Below are 17,080 nucleotides of genomic sequence, written 5' to 3' on the forward strand. Positions count from 1 at the left end.
TCTCTGGAGCAAAGATGAGGTAGGCTGCTTCTGTAAAGATTTCCAGCCTTAGAAACCCTGTGCAAGGTCATGCTGAATCAGAAGGGACTCGGTGGCGGTGGGTGGGCGCGCCTATTAGGTGGCAGCATGGTGACTGGATGAGGCCATAGGTTGCTGGGAGCATTCTCTTGAGGCTCCAAGTGTCACTGGCTCAGATAGGGCTTCTCAGAATGCTGCCCCTGCTCCAATCCCCAATAGGCATCAGAAAGTGGGTGTGTTTATTTGCTTCCTTGCTGCCTGTCTCCTCGCAAGTAGGAACGGTAGTGCTCCTGTTCATATCCTCTGGCCTTAGAACGACAGCTGGCAGGGAACAGGCCCTGGAGTGTGTTACATGAATGACACGGTGATCAGTCAAGCCCCACCCCAGCCCACACACCTTGAGGCTGAGTTTCTTAGAAAGCAAACTTGATTTTTCCCTGTCTCCACGGCCAGGGTTCTTGGGTCCTGTCACGTTCAGGACAGAGGGCCATCTTTTTACCTAACCCCTCATGCCTGCTGCTCAGCACCACTTCTCACCACGCTTCCATCTCAGTGCGGCTTATACTCCAACCCTGTGGCTTCCAAACTTTGGTGTGCATAAGCCCCAGGAGCCTGTTGAGAGGACAAACGTCTGGGCCTTGTTAGTTGCCATCACGTCAGCTGTGACTTATGTACAGCAGGCAAAACATCGCCCGGGCCGGTGTCATCTTCTTGATGTTCACATGTTCGAGGCCATGATGGAAGCCACTGTGTATTCTGAGTGCCTTCTAATCGTGGGGAAGGAGCCCTGCTGGCATAGTGGTTATGCATTGGGCTATGATTTGCAAGGTCAGCAGTTCAAAACCACCTGCCACTTTGTGAGAGAAGGATGGGGCTGTCTACTCCCAAAAAGAGTTACAGTCTCAGAAACTCACAAGGGCAGTTCCACCCAGGGCTGTAGGGTCCCTATTGAGTCGGCATCAACTCAATGACAGTGAGTTTGGGTCCAACCTAGGGGCTCATCTTCCAGCTGCTATCAGTGTTCTAGTGTGGGCCATAAGGTTTTCATTAGCTAACTTCCTGGGCTTTAGTCCCAGAGATTCCAGGCTCGGCTGGAGGTGGAAAGCATGCTATAATTGCTCCCCTGCCCTTTTCCCAACAACAAAAAAAACCCAAGTGATTCTTATGACAGGTATTCTGTGGACCTCACGCTGTTGAGCAAGACTTCCATCAAAGTCCACACTGGGAGTTCTGCGTGCTTTCTCACCTCTGCGCCTGAGCAGCCATGCTGCCTTTGACCTGGCATAGCCTTTCTCCATTCATATTTTCTACCCCGCGAACACTGATTTATTCTTCCGGTTCCTGTGCAAGCATCCCATCTTGGACACAATCTTGGCTCCATCTTGGAATACCATTATGGGGAGCATTCTATTTATTTATCTTGTTCTCCCCAGGGCACTGCAAGCTCCCACTCTTAGTGATATCCACACCCCTCGTGCCAGGCAGAATACCTGCAACCGCATAGGTGTTCAGCGGAATAACATGAAAGACCTAAGGGTGCTTCAGCAAAGTTCATCCCTGTACTTCTTCCCTCCTTAACTCTGTTCTCTGTTTCTCATTGCTGGGTTGCTCCAGGAGTTCTCCCTCCAGAGAATGGACAGCCTTGTGGATGATCGTGTCAACATCCTGGGATTTTCCATTTTCAACCAGTCCCATGCTTTCTTCCAAGAGTTTTCCCAGAGCCTCAACCAGTCATGGCAGGAGAACTGTGACCATGTGCCCTTCACTGGGCCTGCGGTAAGTGCCCACCAGAGCTCCACCCTGGTACCCCTTCCTCTCCATGGACACACCTCAATGCAGGCCAACCGTTGAACTTCATGGTGACCTGTGGGCAACACAGCAAAACATTACCCAGTCCTGTGCCTTCTCAGGATTGTTGACGTGCTCGGGGCCAGTGTGCTCCTCTCAGTGTCCTGCTCAAATAGAGTAGAACAGAAGTGTTGTAGAACAGCAAGCTAAGTCAAGGAGACAGCAGGGCACGTGGCACGGAGTCACTGGGTTGTCACTGAGTGATGTCTGTGAGTCTCTAGTTTCTGGCCTCCCAGTAATGCTGTTGCTGAGAACTGCCTTAGATTAACACCCCCAGAATCTTACAATTAGACAGAGCTATTTGGATATCTACTCTCTAATGTTCAGGTAAGGAAACTGAAGTCCAGACTGGGGATTGGAGTGAAAGGGTCTTACTCGAGCATTTGCAGGGTGAAACTAGTCTTCCAGCCTCCAGACTCCTGGTCCAGTGTGCTTCCCATTCCACTGTGAGGGAGCAGCTCAGCGGAGAGGCTTCCTTTATGCTGCTCCCATCCACAGTCTCCCTCTCTGTGCTTGCTTCCCTGCTGTGTGTGTGTGTGTGTGTGTGTGTGTGTGTGTGTGTGTGTGTGTGTACTGGCATTTCCGGGCCACGCGCTCATGAGCGTACGCTGTAGGACAGCTTGAGCAAGCCCGCCTGGATCCTTTCATTTAAGGATCTCAAGAAACCATGACTTTGTGACTTCCGTCTGTCTCCTTCACCAGGGCAGGAGAAAAGTCAAGACACACTGTTCGTGGAGATTGCTTCCTCTCCAGAATCTGGCCTAACCATGTTACATACATCATTACATGTGAGCAATGAGCCCCACCCCACCCCCCAAAAAAACCCTACGGAAGCTCATATGATGCCTACAACAACCAATGGAGATAACTACTACCAGCACCTCCACTTTACAGATGGTGCAGCTGAGACCCAGAGACGTTGACTACATTGCCATGTCACACAATGAGTGTTTGGAGAAATTAGGGCCAGAACCCAGGCCATATAGCTTTTTGGTTTCTGCACTTAAACCTCGGAATTATTTATCTCTTTATGTGTTGGACTTTTAAAAATTATAATTTGGGTGAAAGTTTATGAGCAAATTGGTTGTTGTTGCTGTTGTCTCCTTACTCTTTATTGTGAATTGGGTGAAGTATACAGAACAGATGATCAGTTTTACAGTCAGCAATTTATACACATTTTGCTTCATTTCATTCATTGAAAACCCCTCAGTGCACACTACTCATTCCACCTCCTCCCTGTGATTCCTGCCTCCAACCCTCCTTCTTTCTCTCCTGGACCTTCAGAACTTTGGTCCTTGGTCCAATGTTGCCCCCTTGATCTCAAATGGGTGATTATTCTAAGGTGTGCATAGCTCGCTAGTGTTATTGTTCCCCTTATCGATCTGTCTGTTGTCTGGCTGAAAGTTGAGCTATGGGGTGAGTTCATTTCCAGACCTTAAAAGTGACTAACAGTCACCATCTCCAAGGTTCCACCAGTCTCGGTCCAACCAATAGGCCTGGTATCTTTTATGAACTTGCCTTTTGTTCTACTTTTTCTTCCCACTCTAAAGTGATCCGCTGCAGAGCAGGTGGTAGTGGTAGCCTGGCACCATCTAGTTCTTCTGATCTCAAGATCCTGGAGGCTGATGTTCACATGGTCCATTAGTTTATTGAACTAATTGTTTCCATGTGTCTTCAATTTGCTTCCCTCTTCTTTCTGCTGGATAGAGAGAGCTGCACCTTAGATGGCTGCTCATGTGCTTTTAAGACCCCGGTAGCTACTCACCAAAGTAGGATGTAGCACGCTGTCTTCGTGGAATGTATTATCAGGCCATATGTCTTTATAGTTCCTACTTTAAACTACTACACTATTTTGCCATGCTCTGGGATCATCCATCTGTCTCTTGTCACACTGTACTGCAATTGAGCCTGGGAAAATGGAAGTACTTAATTAGGTATTTGTTGAATGAACGTGTGAATCAGGTGAAACGAGGAGTTATGGATAACGAGAAATGGGAAAGAATTGGACGAAGGAAATCGAAATAAAATTGGGCTGCTGGAATGCATACCCTCCTGCAATGGGAAATCCTCTGGTAGCTTTTATAATAAGGGTGATACTTGTCTTAGATGTGACATCTTTAGAGATGTCTGGACATCAGCATACATGCTGTATAGTTAGCCAACATAGCAACCCAGGGACAAGTCTATTGAAGGCAGGGACATGGACAAAGTGACCTTTCCCAAGACTCGGGGCCATTATAATTGTGTAGCCTGGTGGAAGCCATAGGAAGGAGGGATCAGAGCTACAGCTTTGTTTGGGTGAACTGGACAAGAAGCAGGATTTGAGCAAAGTTCTCCAGACGGCTTAGGGAGTGAGTCTCAATGAGTTCCTTTAGGTCTGAAAGAGGTAAGAATTCACAGGATGGATTTAGTAGAGATATCCGAAGTGAGTGGATCTTCATCCCTGTTATGGCTTAAAGGGAGAGAGGCACATCCCCAAGCACAGTGTTGTGATCAGCCTCACACCCCCTGGCAGAAATACAAGCCCTGCACTCATGGGAGTCAGATTCTGCAGTTCTTGCGATCATCACTCTAGTATCCTAATGAGATGCTCACTAACTTGAAAGCCTCACAACATAAAAATAGGAAAGGAAAAAAAATCTGCCTCCTTCAGGAGCAACCCTAACCTTAGGCAAGTTGCCAAGTGTGGCTTAGTGAAATAAGAGTTCCCCGTGCTACATTTCCAGTTTCTCTCTCAGGGCCCAGCACTTCCATCCATGCTCCCTCTGCGGTGAGCCTGAGCAGACTGAGGAGAGGCCCTTGCTCCCTGTACGGGTCTGACACGAAGGTCAGGTAGCCCCTGTCACCTGGCTTCAGGGCTACTTCTGGCAGTGGTCATGAGGGTTGGAAAGAATGCTGGCCTTGGGGCAGAAGACCTAGATTCAATTTCTGACCTTGTGTTGTTGCTGTGTGAATGTAGATGATGTTGCAGGGCTGCCCAACAGATGAGTCTCTTTCCCTAAGGGCCTAGTGAAGAAGGATAAAAGGCCCGGACCAAGCTAATTGTGGAAGCAAGAAGATTTTTTAGGGAGAAGGGACGGGTTAGAGCAATTGGGTGAACTAAAATGGGTCCAAAGTAAAAGCGTCTGGGTAGCTTGTCATACCATAGTACAGAATGGCACACGCACTGGACAGCTAGTTCCACATGTCTGAGCCCTCTGCCTGCGTGGTCTTTGCTCTGAGGTTCAACATGAGGTCACAGGTATCTCCTCTGACTAGTTTAAGTTGACCAAATAGGTAGACGCCCCAGAGCACGGGTATGGGAACAAAATGCACGATTTGTACAGGGGAGAACAACACATTATCCTTACACGGGGGGAAGAAAATTGAAAATCATGCAGGCTATTGCAAAATGCCACGAGTTAAAATGTTAACTGGCTGTGGGTGTGACTGAGCCCATATGTGTTAGCTTGGGGGAATTCTTCAAAGTCATCTGAACTTGAAAAATGGGGGTAGGAGAATCCAACCTCTTACCTAATCTACCTCAGTTATTATTTAGTCCCTCTGGGCCTCAGATTCTTCTGTGTAACTGGGCTACTTGTCCTTGACCATCTTAGAGGACTGTTGTAAGATCAAGCAAGATTTGATTCTATCTTCAGTTCACCACTGTCCATCACATAAACTTGTTTCATATCCACATGCCAGGCATTCACCTCCATGAGCTGTTATTGTTGTAGGTGCCAACGAGCCAGTTCCCACTCGTAGGACCCTGTGTACAACAGAAGGAAACACTGGCCCTTCCCCCAGTTGTTCTTATAGTTGAGCCCATTGTCTACATGAAGAAGACATCAGGTGCTGTTAGTTAGAAAAATCGGTGCACCAAACAGCCTCAACATCTCAGCCTACAACAGCAAGCACTTCTTCAGCCCATGCATGCATCGGAGGGTCAGCCAACCACGTGCACTTGCGTCCTTTCCATGCTTGCTGCCCCAATGTGTCAGAGTAGAAGTGTGGTCCACACGACGTTCAGTGACTGAGCTTTTGGAATAGATAGCCAGGCCTTTCTATCAAGGTGCCTCTAGGAGACTCAAGTCTGCCAGTGTTTCGGTTAACAGCCGAATGGGTGACCTATTTACATTCCCCGGGGATTCGGAAAGTGCACTAGGACTTGACTTTTCCAAATGACTTCACTGGGCAATTCGTGATGGGGCTGGGCTCCCTCTACAGATGGGCCAGTTAGTTGCTGCAGACTTTCCATGCCTCTGGCCCACAGCTAGCCGGGTGGTTGTCCTCTGATGGTGGTAATGAAAGGAGAGCAAAACAAACGGACACAGACGCAAGGCGTCTTAGAGCAGACACTGTTACTACCACTTCATTTTGTCACCTCACACACAGAACTCAGCCACCCACCCCTTCCGAGGGGAAAAAAAGCAAAGGCCAGAAGCAAAGGGTTTGAATATAAGAAAGGCAATGAGGAAAGGGTGTTGGCTGGGGCGCCTCGGGCAGTGGCTCACAGGAAAGAAGGGGCAAGACTTTGTCTTCTGGGTGCCCACCAGGTGGGAGAAGATGCGCCTGAGCCTCTGGGAGGATCACATTTACAGGTGGTGCCCCTGGGAAGCAGAGGGAAGACCCTGAGTTCTTCTAGTGGGATTTCCAGGAGAAAGGGCAGCAAATACTGTGCAGGTATCGTGGTTGGACACTGTGAAGGACATAAAGGCATCAGGGGAACAGTGGGGCCGAGCTGATCTATTCAGGTAATCGGGGTAGGATGTCCTGTTACAGGAAGCAGCCCTGAGGGGAGGGGGGGGCAAGGGTAAAAGGATAAAACCCTGACCTTCACTATCTTCTTCCCAATACACCCCAGGGCTATACTCCCCAAGAATTGGGGTGGGGGGGATTTGGTGAGTGGGAACATTCTCTGGAGGCTCCCTGAGTTCTGTGGGTAGACTAACTCCAGGCTATTCCTGATGGCCAATGTGCAGAATTGAATGTGAAGCTTGGGCCTGGCACTGGTTGGAGAGCGCCTGTTCCAGCTGGGCTCACACGAGTACCGAGCCAAAAGATGCTGGAGCAAGGGCTACCTTGACCTCTTTTTCTTCCTCCCGGCGTCCTTGTGTCACGTGAACAGTCAAGTCCTGCTCAAACCTCTCGAGATGAGGAAACTGAGGCACATAGGAGCGGAGGGTCTCCCAGAGGTCAGGAGGCTGAGCACAGTCTGTGCTGGAAGCAGAACCTGTCTCTCAGTCCCGGGAAGCTTCCTGCTGTTGTCTCCGAGGCCTCCGCCGGGATGCTCATCCCTCACAACGCAGTGGGGAAAGGAAGCTGGTAGCGGTGACCACATCCAGACTCCTCACAACCTTCCGAAGAGTCGCGCCTCTCTGCCTCTTTGGAGGCCCGAATGCCCAGCACACACACCAGCTCTGCTGGGTGCCGGCAGCTGGCGGGCGAGCCGTCCTCTGTCCCCCGGCAGCCTCCTGGTTTTGTCTCCTCCTCCATGCTCCAGAAAGGCTGTGCTCAACTCCCTCCTTGCTCATGGGGATCGTCACTCCTTCCTTCCGGCCCTTCCGTGCCATCTTCTACTTCCGGTCCCCTACCCCCCTCGCAGTCGCCCATGCTCACCCTTTCCTCAACTCTCCCGCCCTGCTCTAGTCTTCACCCTTCTCCCACCTAGCTCCTCCCCTGCTTGTTCCTGCTCCGTTTCTTCGCTGGCTTCCTTCCCAGCCTCCTGCCCCTCCACTGGGGGGAGAATGCCCCTCTCCTTCCTTCCTCGCTGTCCCGTCCAGCCTTCGGCGTTCAAGATGGCGCCGCTTCCGGCACAGAGAGGGCGTAGCTGAGCGGGGAGGAAACTTCCGGCGTGGCCCTGAGGGCTGCCCCCACCTGGTGGTTGACGCAGCACAGGTGCTTCTTGCCCGAAAGGGGACAACAGCAGAAGTAGGGTGTGGTGAGGAGGGCCCCATCCAGAGGACTTTCACATGCCATCCCCATGAATCACATGGCAAAGATGGAAAATGGTGGGAAATCATTAAAAATTATAGATGGGTAGATGAAGTCATTAGAATTTAGTCTAAAGCAGATGTTTGTAATTAAGTGTTTATGTCACTGAATGAAATCCAGATTGTAAGGCCTATTCCACAAGACTTAATGGTTCTCGCCTTGGTATTATATCGAGGGTGGGGGAAGTTGAGTTTAAGCTGATAGAGGGACAGAGACAAATGGGCATCCAAGGGGACCCTGGGAGATGGGAAATCTGGGGTGTAGGTGGAAGGGAAGTGCAGGAGGATGGGGATTCCAGGTGCATGTTCGGGAGTTATTTTATTTTCATGTCCGAAGCCCAGCCACAACTCCCTGAGTCAGAATTGATTCATCTTAATTTATACAGAGTCTCCCGTTCCCCCAAACAATTTACACACAGTTCAAAAGAAAACAACAGTGAAGCACCGAATGAAAATATAAAAACCAGAGAATCAAGGGTTCCTTGCCAAACATCATTGTGGTGCCAAGAAAGAGGAGAGGATTTTAAATGAGAATTGAGCCATTTGGGGAATTGACTATTTAGGAGAAACAGGGACAAGAGACGCAGAAACAAGACCAAAAGGCACATGCACGCTTCGGATGGGAAGTGAGGCCACAGAGACAGGGTGGTGTGTGTGTGTGTGTGTGTGTGTGTGTGTGTGTGTGTGTGTGTGAGAGAGAGAGAGAGAGAGAGAGAGAGAGAGAGAGAGAGAGAGAGAGAGAGGGAGAGAGGAAAGAGGAGGGAAAACAGAGGAAGGGGCTGGCAGCAAGGGGACACCCACCTGTGGACCCAGAAACAGAGATGTATGTTGTGTGCTGTTTGATATTATAGCCACTGTCCCCAGCCGCAGTCCCAAATGTGTCCCAGAGCTAAATTAGTCAATAATAGCAGAGGGAGCGTGCAATTAGGAGAGCAGAAAGATGCTTCAGCACAGAGATCTGAAATGAGATGGAAAAGTCGATGAGGCAGAGCCTTTACAGGCTTCTTGTACTATCAGAGGTGAAATTGGGTGAAGGGGCTGATTGGCAGCTAAAAGCTTGTTCTCGGAGCCAAAGGAGCCAGCCATGGAAGGCACATTCTTAGAGAAATTGTTCAGAGGATCCAGGTGAGTGGCCTGGGGAGATTGCCCACAGCCTGTAAGAGTGGGTGTGACTGTATCTAGACAGCCCTAAGGAGACTAAAGTGGGTGAGCAGATCCTCTGGGGTGAGGGGTCTCTGCTAAGGTCACCACAGCCTGACTACAGCAAGGACCAGGAAGACCAGAACCTTCTAGAACAGTGGTTCTCAACTTTCCTATTGCTGTGACCCTTTAATATAGTTCCTCATATTGTGGTGACCCCCCCAACCATAAAATTACTTCTGTTGCTACTTCATAACTATATTTTTGCTGTTGTTATGAATTGGGCGACCCCTGTGAAAGGGTCGCTCAACCGCCAAAGGAGTCACGGCTCACAGGTTGAGAACTTCAGTTCTAGAAAAAGCCATTCTCTCTGCCTGTGAAAGTGAAGCCTAACTGAAAAGGAAAAGGGAACATGAGGCTTTCCTCCCCCCACTGTCAGCCTCCAGCACCCCTGTCTGCGCTATAATGACTAGACATACTCCAAGAATCATGAGTTAGAGGCTCTAAAGAACATTGTCAACAGGCACACACTGATTCTCGACATCTGGATCACTCACTAATAAAAGAGCATCAGCCAAGAAAATCGCATCCCAAACAGAGTGGGAATAGTGACAGCCATGTGGCAGAAAGGAGCTTGGAACCTGGTGGGAGGAGGTGAGAAACTAGGTGGTGAGCTATTCTCTGCAAGTCTGTAGTGAGGCGTGTCTCTTGGGGACAAGGAACAGTCTCAAGAGCAGAAAAGGGGGTGTCTTGAGATGATGTGAGATCCGGGCCCTGGGATGCCCCCAAAAGGAGGGGGTATCCCCAGAACCCTCAGCGGCTAGGTCTTCTCAGCTCCCAGGTACATAAATTCTGCAATCAATTATCTTTTCAAAGATGAGATGTATCCTCTTGGGTTCCAGGAAGTTGAGAGACAGGGCAGATTTGACTGATGTCTTTGGAGACCCAGGTCCCTTCCATTTCTGCTCTGTCTCCTTGGTGACAACTTCATCCACCAGCTGAAGCTAAGATGGCTGCAGCAGTTCCGGGCATCACACCCAGACACAGTGATGTCCAGAGAGGCACAGAAGATGGTCTCTCATAGGAAAGAAGAAACTTCTGAGAAGTGAACTCTCCCTCCAGACTTCAGTTCATATCCAAGGTTTTGGCAACTTGCCCAGTCCTGAATCACCTATTGGTGAGGGCTGGGGGACTCTTGGATCACACAGACTCACCTGGGGGTTGGAGTTTGATCAGCTTCCCCAGAAACACATTGCTCCCTGGAAGAGTGGCGGGTCCTTGGGTACAAACAGTTAAAGCTCCAGCTGTTGACTAAAGGGTTGGAAGTTCAAGTCCACCCAGAGGTGTCTCAAAAGGCAGACCTAGAAAGCTACTTGCAAACGACCAGCCATTGAAAATCTTATGGGTTCTACTCTGACACTCCTGGGTCATCATTATGAGAATTGACAAGACAACAGCTGGTAACTGGTAGCTAAGGAGGGTGAAGAAGAGGAATGAATACAAAGTAGGCAGCCAGAGGTGCCCTGCCCTTTCCCCTCTGCCTTGTCTTGAAAGCCTTGTTCTGGTCAAGCTTCCAGGTGATTCTTACCTAAGGAGATAGTATGAGGCCAAACAACCAGTTGGGGCAAGAGGCAAACTGAGTGATGGCCCCGCCTAGGGTAGCCATGACCCAAGTCTTTGCCTTGCTCCAGCCTGGTCCAAGAGTCTCATGCCCTCCACTTGCTGTTGAGCTGGTAACAATATCAAAGATTGCATCAAGTTGTCTTGGGAATCTCAGCACAATAATGGTCCGATGAGGCAGTGATAATCCCCAATCCCCTAGACTTCTCAAAAAGTGACTTGACAGCAGAATGCCAAAGCCACATGTCAGAGAGAGGGGAACCCAGTGAGGGGAAGTGGTATGGAACTTTCGATCTTGGCTCTGCCACCTTTGTGAACTTGGGCAAGGGGAGCAAGGGGAGACCTATTTGAAACTCAGTTTCTACATGTGTAAACAAGAAAATCAGACTTTTGGCTTCTAGAATTGCTTCTAGTTCTAATGCACTGTGATTTGAGAGATTCTCCCAATGGAAAGATTACTTGGGAGTTAAAAGAGAAGATTGGGGTAGAGACTTGTTTAAATAAAATAAATATAAATAGCCAGACTTAAGAACATAGAAGCCAAGATAAATAAGTGTACCTAGGTCCCCTCGGGTAGCTGTCTAAGCTCAGAAAGAACGTTTGCAGCATTCACAATTTCCATATGACTTTTGGAACAAAAAAAGAAAGAAAAAGAGAGGTCCATTAATAAAGGAGCCACGGGGGCTTGGGAGATTGAAAGTACAAATGATGAGACTAGCTGTCGGCTTGCCGGGCAGCATCAAGGTCACACAGGTGAGCCTCAATTCAAATGGGAGGGGAGTTACGTGGCCAGGGGGAGGGAAGAGGAATGGAGAAGAGAGAGCAGAAGATTATAGTGGCCGAGGTCCAGGGCAGAACCTCCCGCCGGCCTTCCTGGGCTCCTTCTCCGAGCAATACACTCAGTAGGTGTTATTGTTAAGCAGGTCTTTTGTACACTTGGTCCAGCCCAACTCCTCAAGGTTCAGCAAGGCCGCAGAAGTGTCCGTTGATTCAAGCTGGCCTTCAGGCCTCCTTACCCGCATGGTCTTTGCATCACAACTGAGGCTTTGGGACCAGAGGACAGAACGAAGAGGTGTTGGAGCGCGGAGGCAGGAGACCGTGAGGAGGCAGAGGGGCACAGTGGCTTCTGCCTGGTTGAAAGCCTCTGCTGAGAAGGGGAGGGGTTGAGGCCTACAGCACCTGTCAGATTTCAGGTGGGAGGAAAGATGCAGGAAGATGGGAGACGGAAGGCAAAGAGGAAAGGGCAGGTGAGAGAGTACAAAGGAGGAAGCAAGAAAACATTGGCTAGGTAGTCGGGCCAGAGAAGGGAACGTGGGGCAAATAGAGCGGCCTTGGCTGTTTTGCCCCTCAGATTTCACTTTTAAAAGATTATCCAAAGTTAGCTCACCCAGTTCCCATTACAGGTCTCCTGGCCCAACATGGAGCAAGACTGAAAGAAGGGGAAAAAAAGCATTTCTAGCCTATTTTCTGTTCTTGGAGCTCCAGGCTCCTGTTACTCCCCAGTGACTTCATCCGAGCAACCTCTGCTTTCTGAGCACTTGCTAACACGTTTCCAGGACCTGGGGGGTACACACACCCTGTTCTCGAAATTTGTGACCCCTGCGTTGAAGGCTGTTAACCACAAGGTCAGCAGTTAAGGCTGACTGCTTTGATAAAGAGTTACAATCTAGACACCCAAGGGAGCAGTTCCACTCTGTTCACTGTGAGTCAGAACTGACGGGATCGATGGGAGAGGGTTCAGTGGCATTTGCAGTTTACAGGCCGTGAGGCAGGATTCCTACTTCTATTCTGCAGAGAAGCTTGCTCACTCCATGATGTAAGTAACATACCTGCATCCCTCAGCCCCTGAGTGAGAGGCTGGGTTCTAGTCTCTGGCCTTAGGGCTCCTAGGTTCAAATTCTCTCCCCTGCACCTAACTGCCTCAGGTTACTTACACTTTGGAGTGCAAACAAATCCAAGAGGTCCCTGGGTGGCCTAAGAGGTCCCTGGGTGGCAAACAAATCCAAGAGGTCCCTGGGTGGGACCCTGCGGGCACCAGCCATATGGGCAGAAGATTACAGAAGCCAGCCTGTGGGAGAGTGCTGTTCCAGCTCTCGCTAGAATATCTTCAGTTGGAGAATTGGCTTGGAAGAGGCGAATGAATTTTCAACAGTGGCTGATCACGCTTCCGTGAGAGAGGTGCTCTATAATGAGGCAGCGTGTGGACTTCCTGCCCCCCAAAGTCACTCCTCCACAGAAACTTCCACCGGCCTCCCTGAGCTGCCTCCCAGCACTCTGGCCGGGTGTCTCCCTGGCAGTCACTGACTGTCAGTGGGTTTTCACTGTCCGGCGGGTGTGTTGTTCATTTCACACAGTCTAGTGCGATCTCTTCTGTAGATGGCACATTCCCTTCACGAAAGAGGCCTTCTGTTCTTCCACTGCGGCTCCCTCCGCCCAAACACCTCAGCCTTCGCTTGCGCAGACTGTGAACATCCAGTCAACACATTAGGTGGTGTGTAGGCTGAGCCTTCCCAGTAGATTTCATTTAACTCCACAAAGAACTATGTCTTAGGGCCCACCGCAGACCAGGCCAGGGCTAGATTCTGAGAAGGATAGAGAGGTTCAGACCCGTCTCTTCCTCTCCTAGGGAGTTTGTAGTTTCATCCCAACCTATCGCCATCTAGTCAATTCTGATGCAGAGAGACCTGCGCAACCGAAGCGAACTGCCCTGTGCCTGTGCTTTCCAAGGCCGTCCATCTCACGGAAGCAGACTGGTGGCTGCTGAGCTTAAATTGATGACTGTTCGGTTAGCAGCATAGTGCTTTGTGTCTTTTTGCTTTACATTTTATTTATTTGTGTGTGTTTGGGTTTTAAAAATAGTCTTGTTAGCATATACTTCACGTGTCATACAATTTAATCAGTCAATCAAATTGTGAAGAGTTAGCGGTTATCACCACAATTTAAGAACACTTTCTTCTCGTCGTCATTGTTATTAGTGCCCCATTTCCCCCATCCTCCCCAGCCATGCCCCTAGGTAATGTTTTTATTATTAAAAGATCCATTTATTAAAATCAATCCATACATCAATTGTATCAAGCATATTTGTACATATGTTGCCATCATGATTTTCTAAACATTTACTTTCTACTTGAGCTGATACTTAGTATCAGCTCTTTTTTCCCTCGCCCACACCCTCATGACTCCTTGAGAAATTATACATTATTACTATTTTCATTTCTAAGACTGACCGCTCTCTCGCTTCCCCCGTGGTTTCTGTTATTCGTCCCACTGGTGGGTGGAGACCGGGTGGGGGGTGGTTATGTATTGATCATTGAGAGCAGTTCCCTCTTCCTCTTCTCCCCTCCCCGCCTTCCCCCCAGCTCCTAGGTAATTATTCTAGTTACTGTCGCCATGGACTTATCTAGTCTGGATTTCGTGTACAGAAAGTCATACAAAACACAAGTGGAAGCCAACAAATAAGGGGGGAAAAACAATGATGGCTAGACAAATCATAGAAAAACCTCAGTTGAAAAGAAAGCAGAATATTTTAAAAAGTGAAACAAATGTAAAATGAGGCAAAAGGGAGATCAAATGATGAAGGATTACATCTTAACCTAGCCATGTCTGCTATAGTCGACTTCCAGTGTTCTCTGTCTGATAGCAGGGCGTCTGCCGCCCTGGAGCGCGCTCACTGGAAGCATAACCCATGTGGAAACCCTGCAGGTGGGTGCGGGGCGTCCACTGCCATCCACAGCCATTCACAATCTGAGCTCAGGTGCTGCATTCCCTCCTGCAGCCCAGTGTTTTAACCACTGCACCACCAGCATCCCCTTATCATGGAATGGTGTATGAAAATATAGGAAAGCAACTGTAGTGACCTCTTCGCCTGGCTTTAAGGCCCACCACAGTATGCCCCGCTGCACACATTTCTGATTTATTGCTTTCTCCCCTGCTCCCTTCATCCAAGCGGTTCCACACTTCCCCCTGGATCTTTCATACAGTCCTGCCTTCTAGAATGCCTTCCTTCTCCAGGGACTTCCCATGCCCACATCCAACAACTTACCTAGCCCAAACCTTCCGTGCTCAGCCAACACAGCATTGTTGTTGTTGCTTTTCTTGGGATCACCCCACAGATAAGGAACCCCACACACCTGTACGAGTCCATTCCACCCAAACTCACGTTCTCCAGGTTGCTTTCCGTGTCTCTGCTCCCAACTCACCCACCCTCTCAGTTACAAGGGAATAGGGTCTCACTGGGCTCTGCCCTCTGAGCTTACCAGAGGCTCTTAAAAACCCTTCAAATGGGAGACTACATAGCAAGTGCATCTAGGAAGAGCGAGTAACACAGTCATCTTCTGGGAGAAGCTGACCTTCAGACTCGTGAAGTAGGCAACCCTGAGCAGACAAGCCCTGCCTCTTACCTCAGCCCCAGATAAGAACGAGCCTCTCCCCTTATTGGGGGTTCCCAAGAACCGCAGAAGTTGCTCTTTTTTATTCCTGGAGCAAAGAGAGAAAAGGGCACCCTTGAAGCCATTTGGGGCCCAGACAGACGGATTGATATTTGGCTTGGAGAGAAGGCCTTGCCAACGTGTCTTCCTTGGGCCAGGGCTTGGCTCTTTCCTCCAGTGACCTGGGCCCCGGGCGGTGAGGACACTCCCTGTGTCCATCATCTTTTGCTTCCCTTTGTGTTCCTCCTGCTCCAACTGTCCCGCTCGGATCTTCTGCCTCCCCTTCCATTCCTTCCCTCCTCTCACATTTGTCCTTTCCCCTTTCTTTGGACCACTTCGCTCCGCACCACCTCCGGCCACCAGCTCTCCTCCGCTCTCCTCTTTGACGCCGTCTACGCTGTGGTGACTGCTGTGCAGGAGTTGAACCGGAGCCAGGAGATCGGCGTGAAGCCCCTGTCCTGCGGTTCGGCCCAGATCTGGCAGCACGGCACCAGCCTCATGAACTACCTGCGAATGGTGAGAAGCAGCTGAGGGCCCTGCAGCCCTGCTCTGGCCAGCTTGCCGGGCAGTCTGTTCAAGAAGCAAAAGTGCCTCTGCCCTGCCTCCTTGTTCCCGCACAGCCCCGGAGCACAGAGCAGATCAGTGTGACTGCACTTTTTTTGGGGGTGGGGGGTGGGGGTAGGGGTTTGGGGTCACTTTTTTTTGTCTTACACACCCCAGAAACCACAGAGAACACCTGGCAAGTTTGTCTTCAAGGCAATGGCCCCTGAGTCTTTGACAACTAAGCCTTCCCTTCCGGAGGTGGCCCAGCAGAGCTGGGGAAGGGCAGTGCTGGACTTCCCCAGTGCTCTTCTCCCCAGTACCGCCTCCTGGGGCAGGCTGATCTTATAACAACAACCAGTAGGAAGATGTTTCCTGCCTGGGGAGTCTGGTGGTGAATCTGTCTTTGATTTGGGAGATCTACGGTCCTCCTGACTTCTTGCCTGGAGGGTGTTCAGCAGCCTCCCAAAGGGAATTAATACTGTTAATAGCATCTCCCACAGGTCTGGGGTACGAGCACAGAGCAATCAGCTCAATCTAGAACTATGGCATTTTCTTGGTTTACGGGGCAGGCGTGGTACCATTACGTGTGGCTGCATCCGACTCCTCCTCCAGCCCCAGCCATGTCCAAATTGGCTCCAGAGTAGTCTGTAGGCCGAAGGTGCTGGGGCTGGGCGCGATTGGAGGTGGAGCTTGCTAGCTGCTCTTCGTCTGGGCCTCCCTAAATTGTGTGTGTGGAGGCATGCTGCCTTGGGGTCAGGGGCAATGCAGGGTCAGTTTGGTGCTGTAACTCACTCTCTCTTGGACAGGTAGAATTGGAAGGTCTCACCGGCCACATTGAATTCAACAGCAAAGGCCAGCGGGCCAACTATGCCTTGAAAATTTTGCAGTTCACGAAGAACGGTTTCCGGCAGGTAAGTGAACTGTGCTGCCATATCTTGGCTCCATTTCTCTGACTCCCGAGAGGTCAGGATGGCCACCTGCTCTCAGTTGTCCCCAAGAGCAATCGGTTGCACCTTGTGCCAGACACCTGGCCCGGGACAGCCTCCCGTTCTGCCACCAGGATGTGTCCATGCGAGTCAGGAGCTGCCCACTGAGCAGAGTGCCAAGAGGAAGGCAGCCTGCATTTGGGGGGCGAGGGGGGGGTGGCATGCCCTGTAAAGGAGGACTTCCAGGCCGTGACCACAATGTTCGATGACTACTTCCAGATCTTTCCTTTATGCTGGTATGAGTGTTAGGACCCAAGGAGCCCGCAGGTAAGGGACAGATTGTACCTTATGTGGGCTGAGGAATCCTTCAGAACTGGAGATATCCCAGTTCTTTCCTGCCATTTCCTCTCGGACCCACTGCTGCACCATGCCAGCTACCCCCTCCTCCACTGTCTGCTATCAGCCACTCCCTGTCCTCTCAGGGCACGTTGTCCCTCATCGTTCCTGTCTGCTCCCGGCTCCTTTTCTGCCTCTTCCCCATTAACCTTCATATTCCCCTTCCCTCCGTTGCTCTTCCGTCAGAGGC

General features: G+C 50.2%; 1 protein-coding gene across 4 annotated transcripts in view; it reads left to right on the plus strand.

Annotated features, from left to right (window-relative positions):
• The window catches only part of GRIK4 (glutamate ionotropic receptor kainate type subunit 4), a 435,808-nt gene that overhangs the window by 295,737 nt on the left and 122,991 nt on the right, over positions 1–17,080 (plus strand). For 3 of the 4 annotated variants that reach the window (XM_075548795.1, XM_075548797.1, XM_075548798.1), the window contains exons 7-9: positions 1,633–1,794; positions 15,389–15,541; positions 16,375–16,479. In XM_075548795.1, coding sequence (XP_075404910.1) covers positions 1,633–1,794; positions 15,389–15,541; positions 16,375–16,479 — 420 coding nt within the window. The remainder of the gene's footprint in view (positions 1–1,632; positions 1,795–15,388; positions 15,542–16,374; positions 16,480–17,080) is intronic. The other variant, XM_075548796.1, reaches the window with a different exon arrangement.

This window comes from Tenrec ecaudatus, chromosome 4 (genome assembly GCF_050624435.1).
Source record: "Tenrec ecaudatus isolate mTenEca1 chromosome 4, mTenEca1.hap1, whole genome shotgun sequence".
Lineage (NCBI taxonomy): Eukaryota > Metazoa > Chordata > Mammalia > Afrosoricida > Tenrecidae > Tenrec > Tenrec ecaudatus.